General features: G+C 42.0%; 1 protein-coding gene across 10 annotated transcripts in view; it reads right to left on the bottom strand.

Moving 5' to 3' along the window:
• The window catches only part of LOC144693365 (gephyrin), a 447,589-nt gene that overhangs the window by 57,864 nt on the left and 376,539 nt on the right, over window positions 1-13,186 (bottom strand). For 6 of the 10 annotated variants that reach the window (XM_078563214.1, XM_078563208.1, XM_078563211.1 and 3 more), the window contains 4 exons: window positions 4,132-4,224; window positions 3,974-4,029; window positions 1,730-1,882; window positions 921-979 (listed from right to left, as the gene is read on the bottom strand). In XM_078563214.1, coding sequence (XP_078419340.1) covers window positions 921-979; window positions 1,730-1,882; window positions 3,974-4,029; window positions 4,132-4,224 — 361 coding nt within the window. The remainder of the gene's footprint in view (window positions 1-920; window positions 980-1,729; window positions 1,883-3,973; window positions 4,030-4,131; window positions 4,225-13,186) is intronic. The other 4 variants (XM_078563215.1, XM_078563213.1, XM_078563212.1 and 1 more) reach the window with 1 other exon arrangement.

The raw sequence follows: 13,186 nt of genomic DNA, 5'->3' as shown, positions 1-13,186 counted from the left end.
CTCAAAAGGCTGTGAATCTTTTGAATTCTCCATTCCACAGGGTTGTGGATGCTGCATTGTTGAATATATTTAAAACTGGGATAGACAGATTTTTTGTCTCTCAGGGAATCGAAGGATATGAGGAGCGGGTGGGAAAGTGGAGTTGAAGCCCAAGATCAGCCATGATCGTATTGAATTGTGGAGCAGGCTTTACTCCTGCTCCTATTTCTTGTGTTCTAGTGTGTTCTTGCTCTAGATGCATCCTTCCAATATCTATATTGCCTTATTCCAAAGAGTATTCCATTCCTCTGCCAGACTCCCTCTAGCAACACTTACAAAACTGTTGCAGTGAACTGATCTTATGCAGCTATGACAGATGTTATTTTTCCAGTGACTGGCTTGATGTGTTACCATGCCATTTAATTGGGTGACTGTCTCTTTAAGGTGCTGTGAGCCCTTAAATTCCAAAGTTACAGATGGCATTTCATCCCCTAACAAGGAAACTACTAACAATGCTTCTGTTTTACATATCAGGTTCTATGGAAGGGTACATTAAATTGAACATTGGTAGCACGGGTTTGTAATGTTGATGCCTTGACATGTTGAGCCGATTGTCAGCTTCTCTTCACTCTGCTCCCTATTTTGTTCTTGTAGCGGGCAGTTAAAAAGAAACAGAATTTGTTTATTACTTGCGTCTAGAACAAGAACACGCAAGACGACAAGAAAAAGGAGCAGGAGTAGACCACACGGCCCATCGGGCCTGCTCCGTCATTCAATACGATCATGGCTGGTCTTGGGCCTCAAATCCAAACTCCTGCCCACTCCCCGTATCCCTTAATTCCCTGAGCTCCCCCCTAATTTACAGTCAGTTTTTCCCCGATTATGTTCTGCCTTTACTAAATACAGAGGAAAGAACTGTCACGCAAAATACAGACACTGACCTGATGTCCTGACCTGGACGGGCCTGTGTCAGAATTCGCACTTCCAGCTCTTCCGTGCCCTGCAAAATTAAACTGCAACATGAGCTAAAAGGAAAACTAGAACACTCCGCTAGAGAAGCCACAAGTAACTGTTTTGTTAATCTAAAAGCATTATTGATGAGCACTCAATGACATTCTGGAATGCAGCATGTGGAACTCACAATGAGCCATAACTCTCAGCCATAAATTATGGCTTTTGATTTCACTGCAATGAATTATCAGATGCATTATCGCATTGTAAAAGTTGGTAGCGATGTCCAGAGAATAAATATGAGATAGTACCATGAAATTGATCTCTATGTCAGAAATTAACATGCGGCATTCTTTTTGCTGTCATATATTGTTACATTAAAATGAAACGAATGGACACAAAAAATTTGAAACATATATCTTATGAAATTTACTAAATGGAACAAACTACAACACATAGAAAAAGAAAATATATTTGTAGCCATGTGCGCATGTGTCCTAAGAGAAAAAAGGAATCATAAGCTTGACTGGCTACTAAAATGTAAGCACTGTTTATGGTGCCTTAAAAAAAAGCTTAACATCTATCTATCAACTTACCATGATTAGAAGTACATCATGCTGCATACATAAAGAATATCAATATGAAATGAACATGGCAATATTTAAAGTCTATCCTAGTCCTCAACTAAACAGTTTGTTTTTTTTTTACAAATCTATGTATGAATCCTTGAATCACTTCACAATATTTTTCTACCGGTTCCACAGGCTGAACAGGAGTGAAATCTTCAAAATATACTTACATCATCCGATTCCCTGATGAGCTCTGTATCTTCAACCTGCACAACTGCATCTGCGCCACAAGGTATTGGAGCCCCTGTTGTTACCCGCATCACCTGACCAGGCATCACAGTCTGGGTGGGCTGCAAAAATATGTAGGAATAAAAGAAAATCATCTTTGAGATTATTAGTCAAACTTCAAAAGCTTACAGTGAACTAAATCTAAGGTGAACAAGACGATGGGCTAGATTTTTACAGTCAGCAGTGAAGGAACAGCGCTTGCAACCGACCTCGAAGAACACTGTCTATAAGGATTGAGCAATCTCTGCGTTGCGGATCTCCCCTTTCCCGATGCCAGTTTGACCTGACGCTAAGTTGAGTGGCTCCCCAGGTGTCTAGCATCGAGTGGGGTAAGCAACCAATCACACTGAAGTATTTTCACAGACAGTAAATCAGAAAATAAAAATCATTAAATCCCTAATCTTCTAAATTTTATCTTTTACAGACAGTGTAATGAATGATCGGGACATACATATGAGATTAATGTAGAAGCTAAGATATAATAAACGAACTTTAATAAAATAAAATATGTGGAATTTCTTATCATAATGGAGAAATGTGACATTATTTTTGAGGGCTAGTGAGACTGTTTATTATGATCCTAGCCCACCTTTAAAATCCTAGTTATAGTTCATTCAATAAGGTCTAACTTATTTAAGAATTTTTACAGCCTAACAGTGGATTCCTAAATTTCCCATTAATTGCAGTCTGGAATGTATTCAATAACGCACCCTCTGGAGAACACAAATACCGATAACAACTTCTGGATTTTCAAGTTTAATTGCACGTGTGCAGCAGCAAATGCAGACGGTATCACCATCATTATCAGTGTAAAATCCAGGCCTGTATAACTTCCTTTGGAATTTGTTTAAAAATTGACAAGAAGCAAAGCCACATAATTTTGGACACTGTTCTTTCCTTTTTCTCCCAAATCCACTCTTCACTCCCAAATAGTGGCAAAAGAAATCTTGAGAATGGCGGTAGAGGGATTTTTTTTCCCTGTGGAATCTGTAGATTTTCAATGGCCCAGATTTTGTGGCCAGTGTGAAGTGATGGCACTCGCTGAAGACTTAGAGGAAAGAAATGTCCTTCCTTATACCTGACTACAATCCATACCAACGTGGTCGACTGCTAACCCCCCTCTGAAGTGTCCCAGCATCCACTCCGTTGCACTGGACTGCTACAGAGAATAACAAGACCTTTGCATCAAATGCTGAAGTGATTCAACCATCATCTTCTCAAAGGCAACTGCAGATGTGCAGTAAATGCGGTCTTGCCTGCGATGCCCACATCCCAAAAAGAAATCATTTTAAAAGCCCTTAAAATAGCTGAATAGAAACAATTGACTTTGCAGTTTTGCAGAAGAGCCCATCTTCAAGTCCAGAGAGTTGGTAAACCTCTCATTTCATACTCTTCTTAACTATACCAGAGTTCTAGTTTATTACATGTTATAATGTAATTGAAGTACAGGTAAGTTTCTTTCAATTTAAAAACAGTTTTGAGAGATCCTATTCGTTAAGGAATATGCAACTTTAATTTTCTTTTGAGAACTGAGAGAAGTAAATTGAGAATAGTATTTTCCAGCTTTCAATCTAGATAGAAATATGTGTCAAGACATAAGACAAAAGCCAAAGTTTTAACCTGTCACAGTGGCCAGGATTTTCCGGCCCCATCCCGGATGGGACCCGCCGTGGGCGAGGTGGCGCCCGCCCAGCCAGAAGTCCATTGACTTGTGGCGGGACCGGAAGATGCCGGAGGCGGGTGGGTGCGGAACATTCCGCCCAGTGTTTCTCTTTTAAGTTTGTGTTGTCATTTTTCTTGTCTCAGGTTTTTTGATCTACAAAAGGAGTCAAAGGGTTCTGAGGGGCCTGAAGGAAAGTGGAGTTGAGACCACAATCCGTCAGCTATGATCTTACCGAATGGCCAACTCCTGCTCCTATTTCTTTTGTTCTTATGACCCATAAACCTGAACTTGTGTACCCTACTCTCACTTTTAAACGTTTATACTTGTGCCACAAGGCAATTTCAGTCATTTACCAGAAAAGTTCCTGTTTATTTGTCCTTCAGGATTTACATACGAACAAGGGGCAGGAGTAGGCCATTCAGCCCCTCGAGCCTGCTCCGCCATTTAATGAGATCGTGGCTGATCTGATAGTAACCACAGTGTCCAAAATTCAATTTTATGAAAATAAAGCATCAATGCTCACCTGCTCACCAGCCTGTGATTCACCAATAATGAATCTATCACCAGGGCCATCAGCAGCTGTAAAGAGTTAAAAATACAGGACGTGTCCAGTGAAATCAGTTCAGATAGGATATGTAACTTTAACAGCTGTAATATGGAAGACTATATTAAGCTGTTTACCTCGTACAGCATACCCATCCTTCACTGATGCTGGAAAAGGTGGCAGGTTGTCTTTAGCAAACACGTCCTGTGCTAGAACTCGGCCCATGCCATCTGCAACACAAAGAAACCAAATTCCATCAATGAAGCCACAGAAAGGTCGACCAGTGAGAAGTTCAGAAATTCAATCCCTATTTTGTGTTAGCTAACCTGTGATAGCTGAGTTGGCACTACAGGTGCTACAACTGGTCTAGGCACCATGGACTAACTGGGGGAAGGAGTCTCCTACTTGTGGTGGTTGTTCAGTGATTACTGCTGGGAAATGCTTCTTAGAGCAGGGCAGGATCGGACTTGGCCACAATGCCTTTTGGGCCTGGATTTTACTTTGCTATCCCGCCCAAAATCAAGCAGGAAAACAGGGGAAAAAAAAATGATGAAGCGCCCTACCCCAACATGAGCTTTCCTCCCTCTGCCAGGACTGCAGTCGGTCACTCCTTTTCCACCCACCTCATGCTGGTGAACCCTGGCTGACTATCCTGCTGTCTGCTCCTCTTACCACCATCTCCCTGGGACCACCTGAAAAGAAGCTAGTAGTGGGACTGGGGTAGAAGCAGAAAGACCCCCAAAAAAGGAGGGAGGGGACATTGTAGGGCGTCCTTTCCCTCCAATTTGTTGCCTGCTGAAAGCTTTGGCACCACAGCCTGTTGGCAGGAATCCTGTGATGAATGCCTTTTTTTGCCTTTAGTCCTTCATGGGATGTGGGTGTTGCTGGCAAGGCCAGTATTTGTTGCCCATCCCTAATTGCCCTTGAACTGGGTGGCTTGCTAGGTCATTTCAGAGGGCAGGAGTGGGTCTGGAGTCACATATAGGCCAGACCAGGTAAGAATGGCAGATTTGCTTCCCTGAAGGACATTAGTGAACCAGATGGGTTTTTATGACAATCGATGATAACTGACACTAGCTTTAGCTTTCAATTCCAGATTTTATTAACTGAATTTAAACTGCACCAGCTGCCATGGTGGGATTTGAACCCATGTCCCCAGGACAGTAATCTGGGCCTCTGGATTACTAGTGCAGTGACATTACCACTACACCACCATTGCTCCTTAAATGGCCCAGAAAGCTGGGCCTGAACCACAGCAACAGGTAGAAGCCCGCCCAAACCTGTTAAGGACAAACCAGGCAATGCCCAACCATTGGTGTCTGAGGTCACACACAAAGAATGACCAGTTGTGGAGGCATCAAAAGATTGCTAACAGCTACGGAATAGCACCCCAACATGAACTGGTTTCCACCACGCGTAGGGTGGAATTTGGAGGGAGGTAATACATTTCTAGAGTAAGAACAATAAATGGGAGGTTAAATTTAATTGAAAAAGCTGAAGAAGGTAAATGAACAGTGAGACCTTAAGAGTTCGCATACATAATTCCCTAAAGAGCAAGCGTGCAGAAGTCTTCTGTAAAGAAGACCAACAACATTTTGGGTTTAATAAATAAGATAGCACAGTACTAGAGTCAAGAAGTAAGAATACATTTTTCAGAGCACTGGTTAAGAGTATTATGTATTACTTATAGAAAAAGCAATGAAGCCTATGGAGAATATGACCACAGATAGGAAACTACAGTTATGAGGAGAAGCCCGAGATACTGGAACTGCCTCAGTGGAGCAGAAAAGGCTAAAATGAAATTTAGTAGAGGTTTTTAAATTTTGTTTTGATATAACGAACATAGAAAACCACTGCCTCTGGTCAGGAGTCAATGACGGGGGAGGGGGTGGTGGTCATCAAGTTAAAGCTGTCACAATAAGATTGAGGAGAGGCATTATCTTTTGTCAATAAGGAGTGTTGTCAATATGTTTGTCAATAAGGAACAACAAATTAAAAGAAGAATATTGAAACTGTCTGCACTGAGCCATTTTTAAGGAGATCATGGCTGGAATTTTAAGGCCCCACCCCCATTGCGACAGGGGCTGTAAAACTCCGCCCCATGAGTCTGACATGAGACTGCACGTTGGAATAATCTTATCAGAGACATCTCTCTCAGACTGATGTCACACCGCAAACAGAAGTGATAGGATTGTCATGGTTGAAATGGAGTTTGCGTTATGAACCACAAGGGAATAAGGGCAGATTTCAGTTTCTTTGTACCTGACATCATTTTAATTAAAAAAAATTAAGACACTTAACTGACCAGTCTGAACCTTAAAAAGAGACACAGTAATAGAGTTGCACAGCGGTTTCCATACCTTATGAGCAACATTGGCTACCAGTGACAGCAATCTAAAGTCTTCTGATAATGCTTAAAGTGAGCTCAATGTTTATTGATCTTTTTCATGACACTTGGATTCAAAGAGCGAGGGGCCCAAAATTAAACGAAGGGAAAAAAACCACTCAGCTGACCAACTAACCACATCAATCATTCCAATCCCCCCCCCCAAAATTACTTTCTTTCAGGGGAAAGAGTTAAGTACAGAACATCATGTGTTGACAAATTGTGTTTACCATCCAAAAAAATCGATGAAGGCAATGCCAGCATTTTCTCTTTTTTAAAAAATCTAGTCGACAGTAAAACTGACAACTAAATGCTCAAAACCCTAATATCTACTTCACACTAGTACTGCCAGTGAAGTATCTGAATCCTCAGCTAACCAGGGTTGAGGTGACAGTTTTGAAGTATATGTCTTTGAGCATATTTGTTGATCTTCCTATGCTGGATATGTATAACATGACTATATTTATTATTCCAAAAAGCAAAGAGCTGTCCAAGGCAGAACAATGCTAGACCTGTACATGGTTACTGATATAGTTAAAGTATAGAGCAATGGGCTTGAATAGCCCGAACAAGGCTGAGATGGAAATAGTTGTTAAACTTGCTACCGATTCTTCTGTAGTGGCAGCAGAAAATGAGATTTTCTGATTAAAGAAATCTTTTCCCCAAGTTTTGCCATTAATCCGTTTTCCTTGCAAAATAATTCCTGAGGGATATCGAGTACACTGGCTTCAGGCAAAGAGCCAAATGAATTATGGCAGTCTGATAGAATGAAATGTTAACTGGCTGGAAATCTAATAAAAATGCAAGTAAAAAATTAGTTGCCTCTGTTCAATTTACTGTATAGTCCAAATTCTCTACACTTGGAATCGCTACGGTTATGGATGATTTAATTCCTGTGCATGGTCAAAATGAAAATTTTCTAAATAAAAGGCTTCTAAAGAACCATGAATACTATAATTCTGCTAGTGCAATACGTTAAAATAAAACTGCTACTGAAGCGTACTAGACTCACTGATCCAAAACTGCAAAGCAGGAGGAAAACCTCACAATTTTTGGAAACAGAAGGCAGTCATGGGGTTCAACAAATTCACTACTTTTTGGTTGGGGCAATCCTTTTCATATCCTCTCTCAGTCCTTCATCCTAGAGCATCATATTCTGTTGTTTCTTTAATCCATGCATGCAATCACCTTCAATGGTACTGGCCTCCAAATTTATTCCCCTTTATTCACTCACAACTACACTTTCAAAATCCCAACTGTCTGGCCTTTGACCCTCTGTTTGCCACAACTTTTCTGCAGCTTCTGATTCACTCAGCTGCATCCTTACCCTCACTTTTGATGTCCTAGCCCCTAATAAAATCATTACTCTCTCTCACTCTGGGCATTTACCTTGGTACGACCCTCACCGTCACTCCCTTAGGCCTTAGGGACTCTGACTTAAAAGGGTATGGCGGACAACTGGTTGAGCCATTCACCGCCCGACCTGGCTGGACTACTTAAAACACTATCCCTCTCTCGTCTGCTAAAACGGCTCACTATTCCGGGATCATCCTGAAATGGAAAGATAACCCCCGGCTTTTTTTTTCTACTGCAGTCTCCTTAAACCTCTCTCTCCTGTTCCCTTCACCCTCACCTCCAACAACAAGTGTAAGGGGATCATGGGTTACTCTGTCACTAAGGTTGAGACAATCCAATCAGCTGCCTCTGCCATCTTCCTCCCTTCCAATAGCCCTTCCTGGCCAAACTTCCTTTAATTCTCCCCCCCGTCCTTGCCTCGAACTCGCATTCTTTCTCTCCTATCTCCCTTCTCGCGCTCTCCAAGCTCATTTTCTCTATGAGACCCACACCTCCTCCGTTGATACTATTCCCACTAAACTGCCGATCACCCAACTTCCCCTTCTGGCCCTCATGTTAGCTATATTGCAAATAGTTCTCTCTCTTCCAGTGTTTTCCCTCTCTCCTTTAAATCTGCAATCATCACCCCTCTCCAAAAAACAACCCTTGGCCCCATTGTCCTTGTAAACAAACATCCCATCTCCAAAGTCTTGTATGTGTTGTTGCCTCCCATCTTTCCAGGAACTCCATGTTTGAATCCCATCAATCAGGTTTCCGTCCTTACCACAGTACCAAAATGGCTCTTATTAATGTCACAAATGACATCCTATGCGACTGTGACAAAGGTAAACTTTCCCTCCTCGTGGTTCTTAACCTGCCTGCAGCCTTTGATATGGTTGACCTCACCATCCTCTTCCACATCCTTCCACTGTAGTCCAGCTGGGGTCTAACAGAGGGCAAACAGAGGGTCAAAGGCCAGACAGTTGGGATTTTGAAAGTGTAGTTGTGAGTGAATAAAGGGGAATAAATTTGGAGGCCAATACCATTGAAGGTGATTGCATGCATGGATTAAAGAAACAACAGAATATGATGCTCTAGGATGAAGGACTACACTCACCTGGTTCCATTCTTATCTATCGAACTGTAGACAGAGAATCATTTGTTATGGGTTTTCTTCCCACTCCCGCATTGTTTTCTTCTGTGTCCCCCGAGTATCTATCCTTGGCTCCCGTCCTCCTATTTCTCATCTACATGCTGCCCTTTGCTACATCATTCAAAGGCATGACGTCATTCACAGTATCCTGATGATACCCAGCTTTACTTCACCGCCAACTCTTTTGACTCCTCCACTGTTGCTTAATTATCAAACTGCGTATCCAGTAAGCAGTACTGGATGAGAAGAAACTTCCTCCAGTTAAATATTAAGAGGACCAAAGCCATTTTTTTCAGTCCCTGCTCCAAACTCCATTCCTCCGCTAACAACTCCATCCTTCATCCCTGGTAACAGTCTGAGATTAGGCCAGTCTGTTCGCAACATTGGTATCCCATCTGATCCTGAGATAAGCTTCCGACCTCATACTTATGCCATCACTAAGACTGCCTATCTGTGTAACAGTGCTCAACTCCACCCTGTCTCAGTTCATCTGCTGCTTAAACCCTCATCCATGCCTTCGTTACCTCTAGACTTGACTATTCCAACACATTCCTGCCTGGTCTCCCTCATTCTACCCTCCATAAACTTGAGGTCATCCAAAACTCTGCTGTCCTTACCTTAACTCACAGGGAGTCCCATCCCCCATCATCACTGTGCTCGCTGAACTCCACTGGACCACGGTCAATCAATGTCTTGATTTTAAAATTCTCATCCATGGCTTTGCCCCTCCCTAGCTCTGTAATCTCCTCCAACCTCACAACCCTCCAAGATCTCTGCACTCCTCCAACTCTGGCCTCTTGAGCATCCCCAATTTTAATTGCTCCACCATTGGTGGTCGTACCTTTGGTTGCCTAGGCCCTAAGCTCTGGACTACCCGCCCTCGATCTCTCTGCCTCGACATCTCCTTATGTGGCTCGCTGTCATACTTTGCTTTATATTGCACTTGCGATACGCCTTGGGATGTTTCATTATGTTAAAGGCGCTATATAAGTATGAGTTGTTGTTATTCCACAAGTATATTATACTTCACATGAAAACTTTCTGGCTGACTTGCCTTCTTACTCCTAACTTTATAATGATAAAACTTCTGTAAAACAGAACTCACCTAAATTGACAGTTTCAACTGCTATACAAAGTATTTTACATTTGCTTCTCAGTGGAAGTACAAGCCAAGCAACCCATTAAAGAGGTAAATCATCCCAGAGAGGGTGTGTCTGTTTATCCATTTATATTCTAATGGGATCTGCTGGGTATTTTAACTGGGAGCTGGATTCGGGCGGGAGAGTGAGCACATGCCCAAGCCTGGCATTGCGAGGCCCGGTGATTTGAATGCGCCGGATGGGAGCAGGAGTCTGAGCAACAGAAGGCCACCGGTCGGTATCAAAGGAAGGCTCGCTGGCAAGACGATAAGTCATGGGAAGGCCCAAACATCCCTTGTGGGACCTGTAGGTCACCCATCGATTCTCAAACCACTTCAACTGTGACTTGATCATGAAAGGCAAAGGTATTTTTCTCTTTACAGATGTTGATGGACTTGATGTAAATTTTCTGCAGCTCTGGTTTTATGTTCGGTTTCCAGAAATTGCAGGCTTCTCGTTTTCTTCTCTCCCTTCACTGGTTATGGGATAATGGCCAGTACCTGCTACTGTGCATTAAAAGACAGGAAAAAGTGGAGCATCTCCCAGAGTTATACATCAGCTTCAGATATTGCACTATCATTTTATTTACTGTAATATCAAACAGACATATTTATAAAGGCAATTTCTTCAATCTTGTATCTTTAAATCTGGCCTTTGTCCCAGGTTGGGTATAAACATCTGATGGGCTTATTCAGTATTTGTCCTCAGGAGAGGCAAAGTTCAGCATGTGTGTTAGCTTGGTGAACCAATAAACCTGTCCAAGAGTAAATGTAGCTCGACAGCATTTCACACCCAACCAAACTATCAGGATCTCTATTGTAGCTGCAATATAAACTCAGCAGACAATTCCAGAGAGATTGCTCCTTCCGATAAAAAGCATTCCTTGCAGTGTTAAGATTCCGAGAAATTTATTTATAGTCATTTTCATTCAGTTTTAAATGTAATATTAATTTTCTCTAGTGGACTGAATCCATACATCAAGCGGTTTCAGGGTTTCACATGGGATTTCTGTTTATCAGTCATGCATTTGCTATCAAATTAAATTTGCCAATGAGCGACTTCCCACTGAGCTTAAAAGATTTTCACTCAGTAATATTCAAACCTGAAAATGATTCCGAAAGAGAGAATGGTGACGATGTGGCAGGGAATATTAAGAAGCCTTCCTTGTATCATTCGTTAACTATTATGCCGTTGTGTATGAGTTCAACAAACATGCTCGAGCACCAGCAGATTGTTACTAACCACTAATCTGAGTGGTAGAAGCTGTCCATTAAATAATCAAGGTGTTTCAAATAAGTAAACCATTTTGTCTCATTTAAAATTTTTGCCATGAGTGCGTAGTTCAACAGAAGAAAAGACAAAAAATCCAGAGCCTTTTATGTTGATTTCAATGACGAATTCAAGGAAGAAACTGCACCACAAGGTGAGGCTGATGAAACGGAGACACATTTTCCTGTATACTCCTTAAAAGAAAAGGAGCAATATGAAATTGTGGCCTCTATCCAAATAGAACACCTTAAATGTGAATCTGAATTGGACGCTGGAGCTGGGGCAGCTATTTTATCATCAAAAGTATACGGGGATCTGGAAAATGCCTCTACAAAATAACATACTGAAATGTTACTCCGGACAACTGTTGCCAGTCCTTGGAAAATAAAGGTCCAAGTAATATACGAAAATCAGACCACTTGTCTGTAAAAGTAATTTAGGGAAAAAGTCTCTGAAGTCCCTCATTGATGGGCTGAGATTGGCTCGGTAGCCTGAAATTAAACTGGGCCAGTATTAAAATCATCAAAGGCTTGTGGACATCCTCACGGAAGAGTGCAAGCACTTATTCAGTCTGAAACTGGTGCACTTTAATGCGAAGTTAGGGACAAGCCAAAATATGTGAAGCACAGATTCTTACCCTACGCTCTAAAGAAAAGGGCTTTAGCAGAGCGAGATGGCATGCAGCACTGGGGCATTATCGAGAAAACAGACCACAGTGAGTAGGCAAGTCCAACTGTGCCAGTGGGAAACCCTGTGCAGAATGGTTCAGATCAGCATCAAAGAAAGCCCTGGTGAGTTGGCTAAGAAAGCAATGAGCAGGTTTGGATGGACCAAAGTAATTCTGTGCTGTTGCAGGAAGTGGAGGCAAAACTCTTCTACTTGTTTTTTTTTCTTTATTCTTTCATGGGATGTGGACCAGCATTTGTTGCCCATCCCTAACTGTCCTTGAACTGAGTGGCTTGCTAGGCCATTTCAGAGGGCAGTTAAGAGTCAACCACATTGCTGTGTGGGTCTGAAGTTACATGCAGGCCAGACCAGGTAAGGACGGCAGATTTCCTTCCCTCAAGGACATTAGTGAACCAGGTGGCTTTTTAACAACAATCGATATGTTGTTTCACCATTACTGAGACACATTTTCAGTTCCAGATTTTTTAAGTGAATTTAAATTCAATGGCTGCTATAGCGGGGTTTGAACCCATGTCCTCAGAGTATTAGCCTGGGCCTCTGGATTACGAGCTCAGTGACATTACTGCTACACCACCATCTCTCCTCACATTTATGTTATTTCAGGTCCAGCAGGTACATTTCTGACAGCAGAGCTGAGAAGAGATTTTCAGCTTGATAACTACATTTCCATGAAAAAGCAGGCACTTTTAGCTTTGATGTTAAAGATGTTCTACTTAATGTTGGCATTGTATTCCATATTTTATGATCATTTGAAGAAATATGTCTGAATATAGCAACTCACTTAAATTGCACTCACGACTTGCAAATGGCCATTTCTCTCAGTAACAATCCAGAGGGTTTTAGTCACTAACTTTACAGTCAACTAATGGAAAGACAAGGGTTAACTATGTTGAAGCCTCCTTCCCTTCCAATGTTCCCAAACAACCTCGAATGTCTCAGCAGGCCTAGCAGCATCTGTGGAGAGCGAAACAGAGTTAAGGTTTCGAGTCTGTATGACTCTTCATCAGAGCTCTGAAGAAGGGTCATACGGACTTGAAACATTAACTCTTATTCTCTCTCCACAGATGCTGTTAGGCCTGCTGAGTTTTTCCAGCATTTTCTGTTTTTGTTTCAGATTTCCGGCATCCGCAGTATTTTGCTTTTACCTTAGTGCTTTAACCTCGAGTGTCTCATATTTTGTGTATGACCAATACATGTTGCAGTGCAGGCCTGCAGGACCCATC

This window comes from Cetorhinus maximus, chromosome 18 (assembly GCF_964194155.1).
Source record: "Cetorhinus maximus chromosome 18, sCetMax3.hap1.1, whole genome shotgun sequence".
Classification (NCBI taxonomy): domain Eukaryota; kingdom Metazoa; phylum Chordata; class Chondrichthyes; order Lamniformes; family Cetorhinidae; genus Cetorhinus; species Cetorhinus maximus.
Note: the sequence above shows the minus strand (reverse complement) of the source record. Positions and strands in the feature narration are given on the sequence as shown.